Raw genomic sequence first — 25,203 nt, forward strand, 5'->3', positions numbered from 1 at the left:
CTTCAATAATTCACCATAGAGAGGAAAACAGTAATTGGATAGTTTTAAAACCATGAACAAAACCAGTGGAACAGCTATAACCACATTATCTTTCTTTTCTATTTCAATAGCTCTGAATAAATCTGGGAATCAAAAGCTCTGATTCAAATCCCATATCCACAGATCCTACTTGAATGCAGGTCAAGATCGCTGACCCTGTCCTTCCACATGTGTAAGTTGGAGATAATAAAACTCAATGGTAAAAACAATAGGGTAACAAGGGGTGCATCAGACCTGCCACTAGAGGGCGGACACATCAAATAGGAAGATTTAAGAGCCTAGAAAACCAGAAAAGTAGAGAAAGCAAAAGGTAAAGAATGCTAGGCTTCTATTCCATTGGTCCTGAGGTCTGTTCTTGTGCCAGTACCAAGCTGTTTTGATTAGGAGGCAACAATGCTTGATAAGAAATGGACTCATTACCTTGTCCATGTAATTATAACCCCTCGGTACAGTATTTTCACAATTTAAAAAAATCGCCAGAAAAGCAATTACCCTCATTAAAATTAAATTATTCCATCCAGTTTACCTTCTTAAAAATAAATATTCATATAAATGAACTAGAAAAAAAAGAATGCTAGGCTTCTGGGAATGAAACACAGGAATGTTGTAGAGAGGATGAATCGGGGCTATTTCATTCCTCCCATCTACCCTAAGACTATGGGGTTATTGCTAAGGGCCATTTTCATGGAACTAAGAGAAAAACACAAGGGTTGTGAGCTTTAAGGGTGAAAGCAGTGTAGAAATGAAAAGGAGCCATCAAGTTGGCCGCCTCTAAGCACTGTCAAGAAATGAACCATTTGGGGTAGCATTCTACCCACTATTCCTAGATAAGACAGCAAACCATCTCCTTTTTCCCCGACATGTCCCCCTATGTACACTATTCCAGAAATTAATACTTCCTAGGAAACCAATCTCCCTTGACAATGTTTGGAAAAGAAAGGAGATTGCATGGGAAGTTTTACATCATAATATAACCTTGAGATGTCACCTTTGACATAAAATATCTATCATTTTGACTGACTTCTGAAATCTTGGGCTAAGGTTGTTTGGAAAAGAGCAGCAGAATGACATGAAACTCTGCTAGTGTAATGGGTATTCCCAAAATGTATCAGGAGAAGGGTAAACCCAGCAGAAGCTTTTATTCAAAGAAAGAAACTGTGTCCTTTAGAATGGACAGAAGGAAGGTAACACAAATAAGTAGAAAGCTATGTATAACCAATATATCACCTTCAAATTTTTTAATGTCCAGGAAGTCACTAGTTAATATATTAAATTCGCAGAGTTCTTTGACATTTATAAAGAATTCCATATGCTCCTATGTCATTTAGCATCTTAAGACATGGCAAGTTTTACTTATTATCTTTTTTCAGGGCAACTTAAGGGACTTAGCTATATATAGTCAATGAATCCTTGCACAAAGCAAATAATGCTCCTCACTCTTTTTTAACATATTTACTCGAGTTCCTGCAAATGAAGTTTTTTTTTTTGAGTTAGACTCTGATGAGACAATCAGGTTGGCCTTGAATTCCAGATCCCCCTGCCTCAGCAGGAATATGCCACCATGCTCAGTCATATCAGTATTTTTCAAGCTGGCCTGCCTCTATTTTTTTTCAGATACTCTTTATTCTAATAATAAAAATACAAAGGAAGAAACCAAGGAGAATTAAAAGGTTGTCTGAAGAAAAAGAAAAAGAAAACTCTTCTTGGCCAGGTGCCAGTGGTTAATGCCAGTAATCCTAGCTGCTTGAGAGGCTGAGATCTGAGAAGCAAGGTTCAAAGCTAGCCTGGGCAGAAAAGTCTGAATCTTACCTCCTATTAACTAGTAAAAAGCCATTCATGGAGGTGTAGCTCAAATGATAAAGTGCCAGTCTTAAGCCTGGCTTCCATTTTCTACTTTAAAGGTGGAGATCAAAAGAACTTTCACTTTCTCTTCCTATATTAACCTATGTTTGATCTTTATGGAAACTCTGTAGTTACATATCTACAAAGTGAATATTTCAAGGACAGAAGGAGTAGATGAGTGAGGTGCTGGTGGTTCACATCTATAATCCTAGCTACTTAGGAAGCTGAGATCTGAAGATCCTGATTCAAAGCCAGCCTGGGCAGAAAAGTCTGTGAACTCTCATCTCCAATTAAACAAAAAATGTCAGAAGTGGAGGTAAGGCTCATGTGGTAGAGTGCCAGCCTCGAACAAAGAAAACAAGCAATAGAGTTAGGCCCTGAGTTCAAGTCCCAGTACAGCACACAAAAAAAAGAGTCAATGACTTTCCACACCCCATTAAACTGGAATATCTCAAAAGAAAGGTGATCTACAAGAAGCAAAATCATTTTTTGGGGGGAGGGGGTCCAGTCATGGGGCCACAACTCTGGGCCTGGGTGCTGTCCCTCAGCTCTTCAGCTCAAGGCTAGCGCTCTACCACTTGAGCCACAGCGCCACTTCCGGTTTTTTCTTTTTGCTTATGTGGTGCTGAGGAATCGAACCCAGGACCTCATGCATGCAAGGCAAGCACTCTACCACTGAGCCACCTTCCCAGCCCCACAAAATCATTTAAATGCCACTGCATAAATAATGAGCTGTTTATCATTCATTCAACAGACACTGAAATTACCAACAATAGCCCAGACTATGAATACACTGATAGGAAAATAGATATTTTTTTTTACCCAGGAAGCCCAGAGATTAGTGAGGGAGAACGATACACAGGCAATCTTAAAACAGTAAGAGAAGTATCTTGCTATAGTAAGGTACTCTGGAGTTTTGCTACTTGAGCTTTGTGGTTTCTACCCATTGTAATGGGGGACTTGTTAGAAATACAGACTCCATCAATCCCCCTAGTGAATCAGAAAGTCTGAGAGTGGGGTCCAGGACTCTGTGATTTAACAAGCCCTCTAGGGGATTCAAAGTGTCCCCAACTTTGAGAAGTAATGCCATATGATATTCAAGGCAGGGCAAGGAAAGGGAGTGGCATTTGCAGGTATCAAAACATGAGAGAATGGTGGCCATCTGCTGAAAGCAATTCTTGGGCTACATATAGACAAAATAGGCTGCCGTTGTAGTGTAGTTGCCTTAATATGGTCCAGACTAAAAGCAAGGACTGGGCTGGGAAGGTGGCTCAGTGGTAGAGTGCTTGCCTTGCATGCATGAGGCCCTGGGTTCGATTCCTCAGCACCACATAAGGAGAAAAAGCCAGAAGTGGGGCTGTGGCTCAAGTGGTAGAGCTCTAGCCTTGAGCTGAAGAGCTGAGGGACAGCGCCCAGGCCCTGAGTTCAGGCCCCACAACCGGCAAAATAAAAAAAGCAACGACTATGGTTAACGTAAGGCTTTGAGGGTCTATTAAACAGAGTAAGTTACAGAAAGGTCACTTTAGCAAGGAGAATGAAGCAAGAAAGATGAAGGGTCCAGCAACCAGTTAACAATAGCAACTTGGCCATAGATAACTGTGGTCTACAGCTAACAACGGATAGGAGACAAGTAGAAGAGAAAAAAAAACTCAGATGGCACCTCAGTACATCTTTGTCAGCACCTACGTGCCAGAAACAACCCACTATCAGGCATAATTAATACAACTTCTTAGAATAAGGCACCTAAGAGAGAATGATTTATTGCAAAGAAGGAAGGCACTGGGAAATGGAAATGACTGTTCTATGAAGCCTTAGACATCCAAGTAGTGGCCGGAACAAGGAAAATATCTACTTCTAAACATACCCGAAGAGGTTTCCCCAGTTCTAGTGGTTTTGTTGGTCAAACAGAGATATTTGCTACTCGATGCTGATATTAAGCTCTGCCCATGTTTTTAAGAAAGAAATAAGAAAAAGGGGTGAACCATGCAGCAGTGGTACTCACTACATACTATGTTGAAAATGAACTCTACAACTTGTGAGTGGGGACGGGAGGGAAAAACTGGGAGAGAACAGGGAAGGGGTGACATCATCCAAAATGAAATGCACTCTTTTTCTGACTTATGTAACAGTAAACCCTCCGCATATCACCTCTATAATAATAACAAAAAACTTAAAAAAATGAAAGAAAGAAGAGAGAAATCTTCCACATCTGTCTACTTAAACCCACACATATGGTTGATTATACATTTTCTCTAGACACAGGAGAATTGGATTTGTTTGTATTTAAAACATTCAAACTCTTGGTTTTATTTCAAGTAAAATGCAAGTAGTTGGCACTGCAAGTTATTATCTCTGGGGGAAACAGGCTGTTATGAGGAAAGAGACTTCAAAAGACTCATTAAAAATAATAACTATTAATAAAATCATGAAAGTTGGATAATATGAATTGCAAGGAAGTACTGTCAGGGAGAACACAGAAAGGCTATGTTTATTATATCAACCACAGAAAATTCCTGTTTAGAATATTATCTTACCCTGTCGGTAACCTCTAAATGTTGCTGCCCTTCACCTAGGAAGGTATAAATGATCTTTTCACATTGTCCTTTGCCATGCTTTAGTGAAAGCAAGCCGGGATAGGGGCATGGCTCAAGGGATAAAGAACCAGCCTAGCTCTAAGCTCAAACCACAGTGTAGAAAAAAACAACAACAACAAAGTGGGAGAGATGGAGAAAGGGAGGGAGGGAAAGGGAGTGCTAAGGACATAGCTCTTGGTAGAGTAATGGCCTAGCATGTCAAAGGATAGCCGGCCTTTCAGTTAGATGCACCCGTGGACAGTCACAGCCATTGCAATGTGAGGACCAATGATCACTTCTGTGACTCCTCCACAGCTGGTCCCATCTGAAATCACCACGGAAGACTCTCATGCCAAACTGTTCTATAAGTGAAAAATGTATCTATTGTGGAAAACATGCCCTTAATGTGGGACTTAATTTTATACCAGCTGTCTTCCCAACTAATCTTTCCTTTAGATCAAGGCCAAAGAAAAACAGGATCTGTCCCTTTATCCAAAGGGCACAACTAGTCCTGCATGTTTTCGCATCTTGAAAGAATCCTGCAGATGGCCTGCAATGCAGATATTTAATTATTTTGCTGTTATTTTAGTATGCTGCACTGCCACTACTTTTGATTAGCAAAAGAAATGTTTCTTAATAACCACTGACTCCAATTTTTCCATCAGAGGCCACAGTTTACTGCTCCACAAGGGCATTTTCTTTCCAAATTGTCAGGATTTTGCTGTTTAGAGGAGGCAGCCAGGAGAAAATAAGAAATCAGCACAATAGGAGATTTCGATAAGGCCAACGATTTCCGAAAACACTGCAATAATGCCCCCCCCCATCTTCATCATGGGTCAGCTGAAGGCTGCCTATCCCTTTTCTAGGATGTCCTCCTTGTCACACCCAAGGCAGGGTGAGGTCAGATGGAAACCAGACGCACCAAGAACTTGAGCTGAAAGACTTTAGAGAATTAGGCTACTGACTAAAGGTGCCTACAGAACACAGGATTAGGAGTCTTACCAACTTGGGTTCCACTCTAAGATAGTCATTTACTAACAAGTTCACTTCTGAGCCATTAGCTTCCCACCTAAGACACAATCCGAAGGCCCTAGGGGCCCTTTCTTGATCAGTAGCATGATCTCTCTCTTATAGGAGGCTCTAACCATGCCAACCTTTTTTTAGTCCTTCATATGTGTTTACTCTCCATGCTATATATGGCAGACTAGCTTATTCAAAATACAATTTCATCCCATGTTAGTATACCTGAGGCTTGCTAGCTAAAAGCTACACTGCTCAAACACTTTTGCCGCTAGAAATCCATATGGGACTTGTGTTCTACTAAACAAATATGTCCATGGAAGCATGACTCAGAACCAAGTTACATGTGAAAAGCGGCGAGGAAAGGGGGTGAGAACGAAGCATTCATTTGACTTGTCTGGGTCAGACATGGTGTGGAACGTAGGTGGCCATTTCCCAATTCTGTACCTTTCTGACTGTGACACAGGCCAAGTTCCCTTAGCAATTCAGCATGCCTGTAGGAGTCTAGCACTTGTTCCTGCAGACTCAAAACAAATATCTCCAGGTTTTTCAAAGACTTAGTAGGTTATTCACATCTTCTGTTATAAATCACTATTTACTTAGTCATATGAAATTCAGCAGGTCACAATTACAAATCCTGAGCATACATGGCCTTTGTTGAGGATCTTATCACTACATGAAAGACTCCTCTCCTCACTTCCCACTTCCATTCTTGCTTTTCCTGCTAAAGGCCTAGTTATCCTTCATAGCCCAGCCCAACAGTCCCTTCTTTCAGGAAACCTCTCCTTGTAACCTAGCCCTAGGTCAGAGTTCTCTGTTGTGTGCTACCAGAATACAGTAATTATTAGTTTTTAATTCTACATGCATAGGTGGGATCACTGATTTAAATCTATCCCTCAGAGTTGACTACAAATACTGTAAGTGCAAGTTTGTAGCTCTCATGGTACTGCTAGCATTTTGGTTGACCCACAGAAGCCACTTAATAAGTATTCTCAGGGGCTGGGAAGATGGCTCAGTGGTAAAGCGCGTGCCTTGTATGCATGAGGCCCTGGGTTCAATTCCTCAGCACCACATAAGCGAAATGAAAAAAGCCAGAAGTGGCACTGTGGCTCAAGTGGTAGAGCGCTAGCCTTGAGCTGAAGAGCTGAGGGACAGCGCCCAGGCCCAGAGTTCAGGCCCCACGACCGGAATTTTTTAAAAATAAAATTAAAAAAAAAAAAAGTATTCTCAGGTAGATGAATAAAGAATGCAATACCGACTGCAGAATACTTTTGGAAAAAGTGAAAGAGGCTAAATACTCGGTGAGAAATGATCATTGTTGGGACAGGCAATTGAGGATATAATTCTCCCTGCTCACCTGATGTCAAAAGGAATAGGGGGGGGAGGGTTGTGTTGGGTAGGTGGGGGAGGGGAGAATGGGATGTGAAGGGGAAACAAAGGAGGAGGCTACAATGCTTGATAAGAAATGTACTCATTATGTTGCCCATGTAATTGTAACTCCTCTGTACAGAATTTTCACAATAAAAAATAAATTAAAAAAAGGAATACTGATGAACCTCAGGGCTAAAATAGCACTGTGGTAAAGGAAGCTTCCATAGTGACAGCCTAGTCTATAAAAGATAGCAATGGGTCATGGTCAATAGGCCAGAAACAAACACCATACACGTTTCTGGTTTTACAAAGTAATATCTAGGACCAAAAGTCCAATCCATTATATGCAGCTACCTCAGAGAGACTGAATTAGAGGAGCCACAGTCTATGAAATGGCTATGGGCCTGAAGGATTACCAGGAAAGCTCTCACCACCATAAGCCTTTAATGTCAGGCCCCAATGCTGCCACCACAAACAGGCTACATTCATGTTCATTCATTAGTAGTAGAACAATCAGCTGTAATACCAGGAAATCAATGCCTACTATTTTTTACCCTCTCTCAATTTCCCAGTGTCTTTAAGTACAAATTTTTCAAGGTCTTACTGCAGCACCTCAATCAATTCTAATAGCTGCTTAATAAATACCTTGCTCCTATAAATAGCCTTCAATTGCAATTCCAAATACTTTGTTCCTGGAATCACCTTTCTCCCAATGACTAGTATTTCCTGAGCACTCTCATCTTGTCACACAAAACGTTTATTTTTCATGTCAGATATGCCAGCAAAGAAGGCAAGTAAACAAGTTCAAGAGGTGTGGATACATAGTAACCAGGGAAGGAATATGCTAAGAAACCGGTAAAGAAAAAATTTCAGCAGAGAAAAATAATCTTCAGCATCAGTTGAAATAAATGTTTCAGCTATTATTTCAATAAGTATTTCCTTCCTCAACAATAATGGCTCTAACATCAGGAAAAGAACTACAAACTGATAAAGGAAGTAAGTATACAGAAGGCACAATGCTATGGAAAATGTGGCTCCTGTGGTAATAGTGCCATTCAGGCTTCTATAGGTCCTACGATAAACACGGCAAATTGGAACATATAGATGATGAGTAAACTTTTGCTCTCTAGGAGATGGTATAATACATCAGCTAGGATTCAAAATGAAATGGAAAATGAATCTGGCAAACATCTCAGGTTAAGAATGAGACACATAGCCAGGTGCCAGTGGCTCATGCCTATAATCCTAGCTACTCAGGAGGCTGAGATCTGAGGATCGCGGTTCAAAGCCAGCCCTGGCAGGAAAGTCCGTGAGACTCTTATCTCCAATAAACCACTAGAAAGCCAGAGGTGGCACCGTGGTTAAAGCGGTAGAGGGCTCACCTTGAGCTCAGAGCACAGGGAAAGAGCCCAAGCCCAGAGTTCAAGCCCTATGACCGACAAAAAAAAAGAATGAGACACACATTAGCCAGGCACTGGTAGCTCACGTCTGTAAACACAGCTACTCAGGAGGCTGAGATCTGAGGATCGTGGTTCAAAGGAAGCCCAGTAAGGAAAGTCCATGAGACTCTTATCCCCAACTAACCACCAGAAAACCCTAAGTGGCGCTGTAGCTCAAGTAGTAGAGCACTAGCCTTGACAAAAGAGCTCAGGGACAGCAACCAGGCCTGAGTTCAAGCCCTACAATGACAATAAAAAGAGAGAGAAGAAAGCACATGCATACTGACAAAATATATCAAACCAGTTCTTTCCTCTTATGTACAAATAAATTCACACATATTCCCTCCTTTCTTTTTGGGTCAGAAAAAGAAAACTTATCCAAGCAATGTTGAAGTACACACACACACACACACACACACACACACACACACACACACACACACACACACACACACACACACACACACACACACACACACACACACACACACACACACACACACACACACACACACACACACACACACACACACACAGCATTTGTCCACAAGAAAACTTATCCAAGCAATGTTGAAGTACACACACACACACACACACACACACACACACACACACACACAGCATTTGTCCACATTTACCACCTCTAAGAAGAAATGAGTTTCAGCCAGAATTTATACCCATAAACTAAGTAATTCACTTTTGTTTCCATGGCTCTAAAAACAAGAAATCCACACTGAAGACAGGTCTGTAGTTCTACAGAAATGGAAAGAAGAGGGGACCCCTAACTCTTTCAATGTCTACAACCTCTTCACCACTCAAAGAGCAGCTTTCCACACACACTGCAGTCTGAGATACCAGCTTCTGGCTTCAGACTTAAGAATGACAAAGTAATTTGACAATAAGTAGAGAAGATACACAGAAACAGTAAACGATGCAATATATGTGTCTACAGATACATGCACACGTGTCTGTGTATGAAGTTTAAGAAATAAATTGTATTATTACATTGTTATCCCAGCATTGCATTCCTGTGAAATTTACTCTAAATCTCTAAATCTTATGAAAAGAAACTTTAAATATACAAGTGGAAAAAAAAGGGCTGGGAAGGGTTCAGTGGTAGAGCGCTTGTCTTGCATGCATGAGGCCCTGGGTTCGATTCCTCAGCACCACATAAGCAGAAAAACTCAGAAGTGATGCTGTGGCTCAAGTGGCAGAGCTCTAGCCTTGAGCTGAAGAGCTGAAGGACAGTGTCCAGGCCCTGAGTTCAGGCTCCACTACTGACAAAAAAAAAAAAAAAAAGAATGGCAAAGTAGTATGAAAATACTTACTCCAAAAGAAAACTGGGCATAGAACATGAAGAAGCAAAGTAAAGGACATTTTACAAGAGAACCAATGTACTAAGATATGCTTCTTCACAAATAGATATGCTGATCAAACTACACAGAGATACAGCTGTTCACCTACTAGACTGAAAATGGTCTTTTATTTTTGTTTGCACATTGTATTTGCAAAGATATCAGAAATAGACTTCTACATTGATGGTAAGCAAATTGATAGAGTTTCCAATTTGAAATTTTCTATAAAAACTATTAGTATGTAAAGATTCCATTTCTGAGAATTGATCCCATGTATCTACAACCAGTGTTTTAGTTGCAATAACTACACATCAATCAGAAGGAGTTGGTTAAATAACTTACGGAAGATGCACACTAAAGAATACTTTTAGAAGTACTTGTGCACTGCTACAGAATGTTATTAACATTTATTACTAAGTAAAAATGCAGAGTGCATAACAAATATATAATGTGCTATCATATGGGTAAAATGGACTATATATTTTGCATATACTACCTATAATTATAGTTTCTTATAAATATAATATTTTATACTGGCACTAGGACTTGAATACAGGGATTAATGATTAATGGTCTCAGCTTTCTTGCTCACAGCTGGCACTCTACCACTTAAACCGTGCCTCAGCCTGGCACTTTGCTGGTTAGCTGGAGAGGGGGTCTCTTGGATTTTTCTACCTGGGCTGGCTTTGGACTGTGGTCCTTCAGGTGTTAGCTTCTTGAATAGCTATAATTATAGGCATAAGCCATCAGTACTAGGCCTTAATATAATATAATATAATATAACATAATATAATATAAAGGTTTCATATGTGTGCATGAATATATGAATAAAATATAAGTACATGAATGTATATAAGATTCATATTCATATACAGTGGCTCACTCTTGTAATCCTGTCTACTTGGGAGGCCAAGAATTAAGGATTTATGATGACTGAAAGCTAGCCCAGACAGGGGAGTCTATGAGACTCTTATTTTCAATTAATTACTAAAAAGGAGCTGGAACTAGAACTATGGCTCAAAGTGATAGAGCACTAGCCTTAAGCAGAAAAAGCTCAGGAACAATGCCAGGCCCTGAGTTCAAGTCCTTGGACTAACACACACACACACACAAAATGTCTTATGTAACACTATACAAAAGTAATAGGTCATATTAGTTGCTCTGAGATAGGTGACCAGAAAGAGGAAGTAGGAAAGATACTTCACAATGTGTCCTTTTGAATCTTTGACAGCTTTTAAAAATCACTAGTTGTATTTAAAAACAAACACATTCAAAAATTCATAAGGCACCACTCAAAAATAACATTTGTGGTGTTTGCTGCATAATCTGAAGTAACTCAAACCATACAGTTACTTCCATATGTCCCTGTAAAGAAGAAAAACCTGAGGTTTTGTTCTCCATCATGTGGGCTTCATAACTTAAGACTCTCACATGCACATCCACATGCATTTGTTCAGATGACTCAGTATCTTGACTGCTTTGGTGATATGAAATACATAGGAGAGCTGCAATAACTAAATGTGGAAGGGATATTGTGCTAGAGCAGCTGCAAGGATACTTTGACAGAGTCAAGATCAATGTTCTTACACAAGGCAAGAGGGTAAAGATTCAAAAATAAATTGGGCATCATTGTTTATAATCCCAGCTAATTAGAAGGCAGTGGTAGAAGGATCACATTTGAAGGCCAGTCTGGGCAAAGTTAGCACAAGACTAAAAACAAACTAAAAGTTAAAGGGCTGAAAGGCATGGATCAAGTGCAACGTGTGGTGTGTTCAATCTCTGATAATAGGAAAAATAAAGATCCAAAAATAAGGGGGGGAATGGCCAAGGCCCCACTCAAGACACACAGACACACATGCAAACATGCACATGACAAATGATGATGCCGCCTCTGTACAGAATTCCTGAACCCTGAACAAGCCCTGGTGGCCCAAGCTGCCTTGTGAGTCATCTTCTTGGCTAAGAATTGTGTAAGAAAATCAGAGTTCCTGAGACAGTACCTAGTGTACCCCATTTGCTTACCTGCTTCACTCTTCTTCCTAAGTTAGACTACCGTCTCATGACTCAACTGGAGCCTTCCCTATTCTATCACCCTCCCACCCACCCCCACCCCCCCCACCCCCACCCCCTCCCGCTAATCTTTCAGTCATTCTTTATTCTCTGTTCTCTGACTTAGGCCAATAGCATCCCAACAGGGACTTCTAAGTCTTTGTTTCTATTGTCATCCTTTAAAGCTTGCTTTTTCTCTTGAGAACCATTGCAAAAGGATTCAAAGTTCAGAAAGAATCTGCTTCTGGCCCTAAATACCTACAGTTAGACCCAAAGGAAGAAGCACAGCAAGGAATTGAAATTGAGTAAGGCTGAGGAAAAGAAAAAAGGACAACTAAGTTAAGGAAACATTTTTCAAATTGCAGACTTTTTTTGGATACGGGACTATCTAGCAATATCTGATATTTACTTTCCTACCTGTTCATTAGAAAACTTGTACAAAATTGCTGCTTAAACCCTAAAGTAGAATAATGGAGAAATAAAGGTTTCTAAATCATTTATTCATTATTTTATCTATGAAGTGCAAAGGACTAATGATAATGACAACATGTTCCAAAACACTATTATGTTACTCTCTCCAGAAAGAAGAAAACACACCATGCATGCTTAGCTTTGAAAAGTGAGAGTGTTTTGGTTTAAAATAGAAATTAGAAATTATATCAAATTAGAAAGGTATTGCGTTTGTCAAACCTGCAGTGATAGATAAATAGATAGATAGATAGATAGATAGATAGATAGATAGATAGATAGATAGATAGATAGATAGACAGATAGACAGATAGATAGATTTACATATGCATACACATGCACACAATTTTATCCACATGTACCTGCATAAAATGTCCTGGGAACAATATAAAAATCCTAGCTACCTCAGCGATGAGAAATCAATGGTGATCAATGGTGATCCTCTGGTTAGTAGTGTTCCATGGATCAAATGAACAATTAAACATCACATTTTTATTTCAAAAATACTAGAACACATTCATACTTCATATATCAGTAGGGGAAAACATATAGATAAATTGAGAAATAAAAAAGGTAAAGAAAGCTGGGCGCTGGTGGTTTACGCCTGTAATCCTAGCTACTCAGGAGGCTGAGTTCTAAGGATCGTGGTTCAAAGCCAGCCCAGGCAGGAAAGTCTGTGAGACTCTTATCTCCAATAAGCCACTAGAAAACTGGAAGTGGCGCTGTGGCTCAAGCGGTAGAGTGCTCGCCTTGAGCTGAAGAGCTGAGGGACAGCGCCCAGGCCCAGAGTTCAAGCCCACGATCAACAAAAAAAAAAAAAAAGGTAAAAGAAGGGCTTGGAATGCGGCTTACTGGTAGAGTGCTTACCTTGCATGCATGAAGTCCCAGGTTCAATTCCTCAGTACCACATACACAGAAAAAGCCAGAAGTGGCACTGTGGCTCAAGTGGTAGACTGCTAGCCTTGAACAAAACAAGCTCAAGAACAGTGCCCAGGCCCAGAGTTCAAGCCCCAGGATTGGCAAAAAAAAAAACCCACACACAAACAAAAAGGTAAAAGTCAGGGTGAAGAGTAAGGGTTCCACAGAGAGAACGTTGGAGCTCTTCATTACCAAAATGCGGGAAGAGAGAAGCTGTAACTATTGTGTCTGAAGAGATAAGTAGAGACCAAACAGAGGAACCTGAGAGCTAGGATCAGAAAATGTAGATGATGTGGCAAAGAATAATGAGAAGAGGATAGGTTTGATCAGTCAGTAAGATGAACTAATTTCAAGGGGCAGAGAGTGTAATTAATATTTTTTGTCCATCCTGGGGCTTGAACTCAATGCCTGGGTACTGTCCCTGAGCTTTTCACTCAAGGCTAGCACTCTACCACTTAGCTTCAGCTCTACTTCTGGCTTTTGGGTGGTTAAATCTCACAGACTTTCCTACCCGAGCTGGATTCAAACCACAATTCTCAGATCTCAGATCCTGAGTAGCTAGCATTATAGGTATGAGCCAGTGGCACATGGTTTATTTTTTAACTGATACCTAAAACCATAAAAATTTCAATGTTTCAACATATATGTATATGGTAGAATGTTTAAATAATTTTTCCAACTGGGGTTTTAAGGCCGGTTTTGTCTACGATAAGGATAAAGTAAGGAAGAAGACAAATATGGAAATAAGAAGAAAGAATCTAGGAAGTGGTGCTATGGCTCAAAGTGGTGGTAGAGTGCCTTCAGCCAAAAGAGCTCCCAGGCCCTGAATCCAAGCCCTATGACAGACATAAACAAAAAAAAATATCTAAAGCTGATATTACAGATTCTGTGACAAAGGATAATGGCCTGAACCAGAAAGCACACACAATTGGATAGATAGACAAGAAAGTCAAGTGGTAAAAAACTGGGAAAGATAAAAAGGAAGAAATGAGAGGGGGGGAGAGTGAAGCGAGAAAGAAAAAGGAAGCAGGGAGAGAAAAAGAGAAAAAACAAAGGAAGGAAGCAAGGAAGGAAGAAAAAAGGAAGCAAGGAAAGAAAGAAAGAAGGTAGGGAGTGTTAATAAGAGGGAGGGAGAAGAAAGGTGGGGGAAGGAGGGAAGGAAGAAGCGTATAAAAAGGAAAGGAAAGGAATATGGATGAGGATGTATGGTAGATGAAGGTCACTATCATCAGATTCCATGTGGCTAAAGTGTAAATAAACTGAGAAGTGAGCCCAGGGATCACCAGCATGTTAAGGGCAGGCAGAGGAGGAGAATTGAAAAGAAAATTAGGAAGTAGTAGTCACAAAAATAGAAGAAAAATCCAAACAGTGTGGCATGAAAGACCCCAAATAATGAGAGTATTTTAAGAAGGAGGTTGGTGCCAAATGCTATAAGTCAAATAAGACAACATAAGGTCAAGGTTTCTAAAACCCTAGCAAAAACAGAAGCTAGAGAGTAGAGTGGGAGCGAAGGTTCAGTTCTAAATTCTGTGCCAGCACAATTACAAATGATTACATGTTCTAGATGTTTAAGATAACCTATGAGAAAAGTAAACCACAAAACTACCTCTGGATACCTGTTAACTGGCAAAATAGGAAAGAAGATAAACCACTATGGACTACTTACCAACATAGAATATGATTTGTATCTGAAGTTTCAAAGACCAAAAAAATCCAACAGCTAAAAAATGAAATTTCTAAGATATGAAACAAAGGTCATTACAAGAGTTGGATGCAAAATTTGGTATAACTACCCATACAATGTCAAGTCCAGACTCTGCCAGGACCCAGATGCATGGCCCCTTCTAAACAGGGCAGAGAATATAAATCTACTAGTAAACACTGGATGAATAAAAAAAAAGTACACTGGGACATAATAAATTATACAAGTCTCTAGGCATTCACACACATCAAAGGAAGATGTTCTTAGGTGGGGAACACAACGGTGCAATACCTATATTTATCAGAAGGAACTCCAGGAAATGGAAAGAAGTTTTTTTTTTCCCTTTGGGCTGTTTTGTTTTCTTTTCCTTTTGTCTTTTTTGATCATTTATCTGACTTTGAGAGGGTAAAGAGGAACAGAGAAATGGAGGAACAAAGGGTGAACAAATGCAACAGTGATGCTCACTAAACACTATGTTGAAAATGAACTATACACAAGGGAAAAAATGGGAGAGAGGAAGGGAAGGAATGACATTGTTCAAAAAGAATTGAACTCGGGCCGGGATGTAGCTCAGTGGCAAAGCACTTGCCTAGCAAGTGCAACGTCCTGGGTTTGATCCCCAGTACCAAAAAAGAAAAGACCAAAAAAATACAGTTAAAAAAAAACCCAAACCAAAAAAAAAAAAAGAAGAATTGAACTGTTTATCTGACTTATGCAACTGTAACCCCTCTGTCCATCACCTTTACAATAGCAATTTTAAAATTCATTAAATAAATAAATAAGTCAAAGAAGACTGGAATACAAGGCTAGGGGAGAGAGGCAAGAAAGGGAAGGAGGGAAGGAGGGAAGGAGGGAGGGAGGATGACTATCAGTACAGGCACATAATAGCATAAGGGGGATTGCCACCCCAGCTAGCCTAGCCCTGTGCCCAATAAATACTAATACCCTATTACCAAGAACCTTCACTTCCAATTCCTTCATCTCATGACTAATTCACATTGACATTTTGCTTTCTGGAACATGGAGTCTAGCCAAACCAAGTTGACAAGACACAAGAAGGAAACCTAAGAACTGAAGAAAGAAAAATCCACCAGCTGTGCAAACCACAGACTGTTCTGGTCAAGAACCATTCCCCTTGCTCTCTCCTTGAACAGTAAGCTATGCTTTAAACAAGAACCTCTACTAATACCAAGAAAACATTAAGAGAATCAAACTATGGCTGTGTGTGGGGGGGGGGGGGTGTGGGGTGTGTGTGTGTGTGTGTGTGTGTGTGTGTGTGTGTGTGTGTGTGTGTGTGTGTGTGTGTGTGTGTGTGTGTGTGTGTGTGTGTGTGTGTGTGTGTGTGTGTGTGTGTGTGTGTGTGTGTGTGTGTGTGTGTGTGTGTGTGTGTGTGTGTGTGTGTGTGTGTGTGTGTGTGTGTGTGTGTGTGTGTGTGTACAGGTCCTAAGGTTGGGCTCAGGGCCTTGTCCGTGGGCTTTTGTGCTTATGACTAGCACTCTACCACTTGAGCCACAGCACCACTTCTGGCTTTTTTCTGAGTAGTTTTACTGGAGAAAAGAGGGATGGTGGGAGGGGGAGAGAGATGGGAAGGGATGGGAAGGGGAAGCAAAGGAGGAGGCAACAATGCTTGTTAAGAAATGTACTCATTACCTTGCCCATGTCATTGTAACCCCTCTGTATGGTATTTTCACAATTTAAAAAAAAAAAGTCTCTCAGAGTTTTCTGTCCAAGCTGGCTTCAACCCGCAATCCTCAAATAGCCTCCTGAGTAGCTAGGATTACAGGCGTAAGCCACCAGTGCCTAGCACTTTCAGCTTTTTCAGTAGTTAATTGGAGATAAGAATTTCACAGACTTTCTTGCCCCAGTTGGCTTCAAACTATGATCCTTAGATCTTAGACCCCTGAGTAGCTAGGATTATAGGCATGAGCCACCAGCACCTGGCAAGATTATGGATTATTAAGTGGAATGTTACATCTATTCTGAGTCATCAGTGTATAAAAAAGAGAGAGAGAACTTACCCTAGCACACACAGAGTTAAGGTGGATCTGGCCAAAACCTGTCTGGTTTTTTTTCCTGCACGTTGTCCTGGGATTTTTCTGAAGGCTCATTGCTGACAAGTATCTACATCCAGTTTCAGCTGTCACCAAAGCTCAGACCCACAAACCAGCCAACTCTTGTGTCAACTCCTCAGGGCTCTTTTAAAAGTTCAATCTATGACATGCAGTGACACTGCAGTTACACCATCAGATTCTTTTCCCCGGCACTGTTTTTTCATTCAGTGCTTCCTTGTTCAACAGATGACATCATCATCATCTGGTTCCTTAGCCAGTAACTGGGGGAATGGTATCCACTGTTTGAACTCTGGTCCCACTACCTCCTGCCTGTGACCTTGGGCAAAGTGACTAAAGCATACCTTGAGTTTTGTCATGTGGGGAAAAAATGAGATAAGTGTTACCCCTGAAGATAAATAGTTCCAAGCATTGAAGGAGTTAATGTGTACAAAATGTTAAGCACACTGAGAATGTCTTTATATATGCAGTTCTATCTTCAAGCCTGTACCTCTATTCCCATCCCTTTACCTGGTTAATTCCTCTGTATCCTCCTCATTTCAACTCAAATGTTTCTTTTATATATATATATTTTTTGGGTCCGGTCGTGGGGCTTGAACTCTGGTCCTGGGCGCTGTCCCTCAGCTCTTCAGCTCAAGGCTAGTGCCCTACCACTTGAGCCACAGCGCCACTTCTGGCTTTTTTCTTTTTGCTGATGTGGTGCTGAGGAATTGAACCCAAGGCCTCAGGCATGCAAGGCAAGCACTCTACCACTGAGCCAACTTCCCAGCCCTCAAATGTTTCTTTTTGCTCCCTAGAAGTCTTCCTTGAGCACCCCTGCCTTTCCAGGCTAGGTCGCATCTCATCCTCATTTTTCATCTTCAAAGTGCAGTATGATTTGCATTCATATCACATATCATAATTATATATTTACTTTGCTAATGGGCTCGATTAATAAAGTAAGTCTCCTCCAATATCCCGAACTCTACATGAAGACAGGGATTACTAATGCTTCACTTCATTGTATATCCTCAATACTGTACCTGATGGTTAACTGGTGTTCACTATTATGTAAGTGAAGAGTTCAAAAAGCATGTTTGTGAGCAGAATGGGGGGACCTATAGATTCGAAGAGGACTCACAGGGTACAAGTCCAACTGAGTGCTCAAGCCATTACATTCCAGCAAGTCCCATCCGATCACTACAAAGCCCAGGATTCTTTGTTTCTTTGACCATCATCTCACCTGTTCAGAATTGTGTTTCTTCAGAAAAAGAACACACTCTGCAGGAACCTGCATAGCTATACCCTGAATAGTATGGAAGGAAACCTAGCCCTTCTAATGCCTTGCCTAAAGTAAACATGTCTTCACAATGGGTATGAGTGTAGTGTTGAAAGCACATGTTTTTGAACCATGGGATTTCGAATGCTGCCAACTACTACATCTGGAGCTCAGCTGAAGAAATAACTGTCTGTTTCAACATGGGGATGAAACTGAGCTATATTACCCTTTGGAGAGAATAGCATCTTCCTTCTCCAATGTGGTGCTAGTAAGGAATTTTCAAGAATACTTTGGAGTGGGGGTATAGCTCAATGGTAGAGTGCTTGTTTGGCATAAGCAAGGTCAAGGATTCCATCCATACTATCACAAAAAATTAATTTTATTATGCCCAGTTATTGTTTATGCAGTAATTCTAGAAACTAGTCTTGTAATAAGGAACTTGTGGTGGGCAAAGTATTCAAAATGAAGGGGTTTTCTTTTAGACAATACAGGTTTTGAATTCAGAGCATCACACATGCTAGGCAGGTATATAAGACAATACTACTAGGCCAAAAGTGAAGGTTTTGACATTGGACTCAAATTATGGCTCTAGCACTTATAAATTATGGATGAAACATGACCTCGCTCAACTACACTCAACTCATCTATACTAAAAAGAGAGATCATAGCTGGGCTCTGTTAGCTCATTGTAATCCTAACTACTCAGAAGGCTGAAATATGAGGATCATGGTTCGAAGCCAGTCCAGGTAGGAAAGTCCATGAGATGTTTTTCTCTACCAAAAAGCCAGAAATGGAGGTATAACTCAAGTGGTAGAGTACTAGCCTTGAGCACAGAAGTTCAGGGACAACACCCAGGCCCTTAGTTCAAGCCTTGGACCAGTAAAAAAAAAAGATGACCTACAGCTTATGGTTTTATAAAGTATTACATAAAATATGTGATATATGGCTGAATTATTGTCTTTAAGGAAGTTTTTGTACACAAAATGCTATTTTATAAGATCATGTTCTATACCATGTTTCACACAGTGTTCCATCCCCAGAAGGCATTCAGGGAATTCCAGGATCTTCCTCAGACTTTTGTTTATTCTGTTCTGAACTAGCAGCCCACTTCTTTATGGGAGTATCTGACCCCACTCTTCTATTTTGAGTAGAACAGCTTATGCATAAATGATCTTTTTTCCTTAGTTATACAATTGAAATGTTATACAAGCCACTACCCCATTTCCTTTTGTCTTTCATGCTAAACAATAAATGTAGATTTTTGCTAATTTCTTCTCCACAGACACAGGCATACAGCCTTCATTGATAATATGATTTCCCTACAACAGAACTCACATATACTACACAAGACAACAGCTATAAATATAGAAAAAAAGAAAACACTAAAGAAAGAGAAGCTGAAATGTCTAAGTCACAATGCTGTGAGGAGAAACAAATAATCCTGTGCTTGGGCCATATTATTTATTTTATATCTGTTACATATAAGAAATAGTAAAGCCAGGAACTGGTGATTCATGCCTATAATCCTAGCTCTTACTCAGGAGGCTGAGATCTGAGGATTGGGGTTCAAAGCCAGCCTGGGCAGGAAAGTCCCTGAGATTCATCTCCAATTAACCACCAGAAAACTGGAAGTGGCGCTGTAGCTCAAAGTGGTAGAACACTAGCCTTGAGCAAAAGAGCTCAGGGACAGCGCCCAAGCCTTGAGTTCAAGCCCGAAGAACAACAACAACAAAAAAAAAAAGGGACAAGAAAAAAAAAAGAAACAATAGTCATTTGCACAACATACCTGTTGTCCAAATGGCATTATATAGGCACTTATAATATAGAACTACCTTCCAAAGTAGTTCTATATTCAAAAGCTTACCACATAATTGGAGGCACAAAACAAATGGAAAACATTAAGTATGCACTAAATAATAATAAAGAATCAGGCAAAGGCAAGACAGGCTGCTTCAGAAAAAAATGACGCTCTCCTGAAAAGGTGTCAGATGAGTAGGTAGATGAAAGTGGAAGAACACTGGAGATACACTGAAGATCAAGAACCACCTCCGGTTTGGGCTACAGACTGAAAACATAGACACAAACATAGAAAAGATTTAGGAAATTAGACCAGCAACACGACAAGAAATGTAATGTTTAAATGAGGATGTGGATTACATCTCCCATGCAATGCAACAGTTAGCCTTCAAGAATCCATGTTCCAAAGTGCAAATCTTACATCCATTCTTCATTGCCACAGCCACAGGTTATATAACTTACCCGGATAAGAGAAGCCTGATGCCGAAGAGGTTTGGTTCCTGGAACCCCTGATGATGATCCCTCAGGTTGGACAAGGGGCTGCCTAGCTTCATAGGGAGCTGAAACAGTAAGAGAGAAAGCTGATGGTATACAATGGTCTTACTCAAAATGAAGACCTGACACCCAAACACATACAGCATCTACTTTTCACAGGAGAATTGGCAAAGAAATTAAAGCATTTGCTTATTGGGCCATCTAGAAAATTGCTGATCTTCTTGAGTGCAATTGAACTACTGATCTAAAGACATCCAGCCATAAACAGGCAGAAAAATATTTTCATCATGTTAGTGTCAGGAATAAAGTGTTGGCATGGAATACTAAGAACCTAATTGGGATTTTAAAAAGAAAATAATAAAATGTTTAATAAAGTGTCTTGGGGGGGGGAGTGTAGTTGTGGAAGTGGGAGGGTAGGGATGGTAGGGGAAAAACAAAGGAGGAGGCATCAATGCTTGATAAGAAATGTACTCATTACCTTGCTCATGTAACTGTAACCCCTCTGTACAGTATTTTCACAATAAAAAAAACTTAAAAAATTAAAACCTTAAAAAAAAGTGTCTTGGGCTGGAGGCATGGCTCAAATAGTGAAGCACCTGTCTATCAAGCATGAGGACCTATGTTTAAGTCCCAGTATTGCAAAGCAAATACCATATTAAAAATATTCAAATTTGATTCCTGTTTCCTGTGGTATGTTGGACCAAACTCTAAAGTGATGATGATCACTTACATATTAGTTGGGCTCTTCATGTGTATGTGTGTGTGTGTGTGTGTGTGAGAGAGAGAGAGAGACAGACAGACAGACAGACAGACAGACAGACAGACAGACAGACAGACAGACAGAGACAGAGACAGAGTTCATTAGTGGTTTTGAGATTTGATCTATAGTTCAACCTATAGTAAATACTGGCTACAGGTCAGAATTAAACGAAAGACCTTATCTGAATAAGCAACAATTCCAGCCTGATACACTATATCTCTCTCAAAACTGGCTGCACTGTGACTAGAACACATAATAATGACTTTGCTAATATGGCAGAAAAACAGCTAAGCACAACCAGATAATATTAAACTCCAACAGAAAGGAGCAATTATCATTCAAGTAGAAACAATCCTCATCTCCATAGGTTAACGGTCTGAGGACAGGAAAGTATATAAATACACAAAATTCTTTCTGAAACTTAGTAAATTTTAAAAATTCAGTGGAGAGCAGAACATCATGTTTAGTATACTTTGATCTTTTTCAAATAAAGATGGTATATAACAATACATCAAAAATTTAAAACCAGCCTGGTGTGGTGACACATAACTGGAATCCTAGCACTCAGGAAGTTGAGGCCGGAGCTTTGCTAGTTTCAGGGTTAGTCTGGGCTACGTAGTTATCTTCTCTCTAAAGACTTTCTCCTTCCATTAACATGAAAGCCTGGGGTATCCAAGCTTGTCTGTGAATGCAAACAGGAAAGTCAGAAGCATATATGGCCACATACCTTAAGATGTGCTCCAGTCAGCTATATTATTCAGGCCATCATCAATCTGACTTCTGGCTTATTTATTCCTCAATTGAAACTCAGCTCAGTAAAAAGGTACTATTTATTGCCTTGATTCTCTTCCCTCCCAAATGAAATGGAAAATATGTGTGCCAATTCAAACTAAATAATTCTTTAATCCCCTTACAAAAGGTTTAGTAATGAGGAAATAGAAGAAGTAATATATTTCTTCAAGGAGAGAAGTATTTTTTAAACCAATACATATTATACTTAGAAACTGATTTGTTGGGTGGTAACTCTTTTGCACAACTACTTAAGATAATAAAAATATAATTTAAAAAGATTTCATCACTCTGAAATTTAGTACCAAAGTAGAACTCTTTTGCCATTATCTACTGACCTTAAGACTCAACAGTTCCACTCCTGCTTGTCAGTGACATGAGAGTCTATGTCACAAAAAAGACAAATGTTTATAGTATTCCTACTTGTAATAGCCAAATGCTAGAAATAATTCAAATATTCACCAATAGAAGAATGATTGTCAAATTGTGGTACAGTCATATAACAGAAGTTACTACCAATACAACTATATAGAAAAATGCCAACCATTATGTTGAGGGAAAGATGGTAGACATATATAAGTCCACTTATTCTGTTTCCATTTCTATGAAGGTCTAGAAAAGGCAAAAACAATGTATAGTAACAAAAATCAGAATAGTGCTTGAATTAGGACTGGGAGTAACCGGAAAGGGCTGTTTTCACTTACATGGTGACTACATGGGCATAATCCATTTGCTAAAAGTTCAAATTGAAATTTGTGCTGTGTGTGTTCACCAAGTGTGGTAGCACACAAACTCTGTATTAGGAGGCTATAAAAGGAGGATCACAAGTTTGAGGCCAGCCTGGATGACATTGTAACTACAAGGCCCACTGGGGCAACATAGCAAGACCCTGTCTCAAAAAAATAAATATATAAACCAAAAATAAACAAAATGTGCGTTGTAATATATAGATTTTACCTTATTTTTTTAAGTATGTAAAGGAATGGGAGCCGAGACGGGCAGAAAGGAGGGAAGCAAGCTGCTCCTTGGCACTGTGATAATGGAAACTCAGTTTGGATGGAATGAAGAGAGGAAGCCAGAAACAGGAAGAGCTTGATGATAGCTTATTCTATAGAACAAAACCTAATTTACCTGTAACTTACAAATGAACTTCCAAGCCAGGCACTGGTAGCTCACGCCTGTAATCCTAGCTACTCAAGAGGCTGAGATCTAAGGATTGTGGTTCCAAGACAGCCCAGGAAGGAAAGTCTACAATAAACTAACTCCCACAAAAGCCAGAAGTGGAGTTGAGGCTCAGGTGGTAGAGAGCTAATGTTGAGTAAAAGAAGCTTAGGACAGTGCCCAGGTCCTGAGTTTAAGCCCCAGGACCAGCACCAAAAAAAAAAAAAAAATCCAAGCCAAAATAAGATTCAAAAAAGAAAAAAGATTCACTTCAAAAATAGGGAAAATCAGGTAAGGGAAACTGTAAGAGGGAAATTAAGAGTTCCCAACCTTGTTTAGTTTAAGATACCGATGGGATATCTAGGTTTTAGAACAGTCTTTTTTTGTGACTATTGCCATTGCCAACATCTTCTTGCACTTATGTAGTACTTAATTTAAAAACATTTTCTACTGATGGTCTCATGGAATCCTTCTAACATCCCTATAGGTTACTATAACTCTTGTTTAAGAAAAGTTAAATGGTTTGTCTGAAGTCATGCGGCTGGACATAGAAACCTATACTTTCTGGTTCAATTCAGAGATCTTTCCATCATGCCATATCTACTTCTGTCTGCAAGATTACAGCCTCCCTTTAGTTCAGCCTACTACACATTTTTATTTTTGTGACCCTCTAGAAGTTACCACTTTTTTAGTGCAGAAAAAAAAAGGCCAAAACTGGGTCATTTTCAACCAGGGTCCACAAAAATCCCAATTGTACAGTACTTTAAATTGGTCCTATCTTAAAGCAGACCCTGAAACCCAGAAAGATGAGATACTGCAGTGAATTTATGAAGCTTTTAGCACTGCAGCCTGGGCAGCCAACTCTGCAAGTCATCCTCACAACCAACTAACATATTTTACCAGTAACATGGCTAGCAGAGCAGAAATGTGAGCAAGCAGGTAACCCTGTAACTATGCATGACACATGCTTCCTGCAAAATGCTATTCTTAGCATTTCCTTTATCCTTATTCAAAAAAATCAAGAACCCAGTATTTTTATTTATGTCTTCAATCTTTAAAGGTTTGGATCGACTCTTTTGCTTTCACGTAGTGATATTTTTTAAAGAAATATGATTAAAAAAAAAGCAGTTATTACATAAATGTATTTGGTATATTCATAGAAAGGAATAACAATTCCCCCAAAATGCAAACCCTTAGCATTCTATGGCCCTGTGTGATGAACTCCCTACATAAAAGGCTAAATCACAGAGACTCCATACATAAAAGACAAAGCTAAAGATGAATTCGTTTCCAGAACAGGAGACAAAGCATTAATTTCATTAACAAAAATTTTGGCTCAAGAATATCAAATTAAATTGCGCCATGTTTCTAGAAACAAGAATAATCAGATCAGGACATTAAACAGCTGGTGGCATTGCTGCCTGGTAGATTAAGGACACTCCAAGACCTTGCTTGGGACAGCTGGCCCCCAGGTCACCTCTTACCTGGATGCATCTGTTCAGTGCTGCTCCGCAGTTTGCTGTAGCCATGGCTCAAGGGCACCCTCTGGTAATGAGGCGGGGAAGAAGGAGGGGAGGCAAGAGGTGACATCGTGGGAGACTGTGTTTCCTGCTTCAAAAAACCAGAGCAGAGTTCAGAGACAACCACTGGAGAAGCCTGTCATTCTGAGCTGCAGTTAGGAAGCATAACAGAACCCTACGGCTGATGACCTGACTGATTTAACAAATGGGGAGAAGTATTTCCGAAACACACACACACACACACACACACACACACACACACACACACACACACACACACACACACACACACACACACACACACACACACACACACACACACACACACACACACACACACACACACACACACACACACACACACTGCAGTTAAAAGGCAGTGTCTAGAAATTCACAAGTCTCCCAGAGAAGAAAGTCTCAGCAGTACTGAGGTAACCTAAATTACTAAAACCAACCCGAAATGCTTTCAGTTACTCCAATAATATAGTTTCCTGTGGAAAATAAAAGACACTGATCACATGAAAATTCATATGCCTCAAGTGTGATCTCTGTGTCAGTTCAGTTTTCACCCACTAATA

General features: G+C 40.0%; 1 protein-coding gene across 7 annotated transcripts in view; it reads right to left on the reverse strand.

Annotated features, from left to right (window-relative positions):
* The window catches only part of Reps2 (RALBP1 associated Eps domain containing 2), a 178,770-nt gene that overhangs the window by 80,248 nt on the left and 73,319 nt on the right, over positions 1 to 25,203 (reverse strand). For 4 of the 7 annotated variants that reach the window (XM_070040803.1, XM_070040800.1, XM_070040801.1 and 1 more), the window contains exons 4-5: positions 24,590 to 24,716; positions 20,363 to 20,460 (exon numbers count right to left, since the gene is read on the reverse strand). In XM_070040803.1, coding sequence (XP_069896904.1) covers positions 20,363 to 20,460; positions 24,590 to 24,716 — 225 coding nt within the window. The remainder of the gene's footprint in view (positions 1 to 20,362; positions 20,461 to 24,589; positions 24,717 to 25,203) is intronic. The other 3 variants (XM_070040804.1, XM_070040802.1, XM_070040799.1) reach the window with 1 other exon arrangement.

This window comes from Dipodomys merriami, unplaced genomic scaffold (genome assembly GCF_024711535.1).
Source record: "Dipodomys merriami isolate MVZ:Mamm:240054 unplaced genomic scaffold, mDipMer1.0.p SCAF_3, whole genome shotgun sequence".
In the NCBI taxonomy this organism is placed as follows: Eukaryota; Metazoa; Chordata; class Mammalia; order Rodentia; family Heteromyidae; genus Dipodomys; species Dipodomys merriami.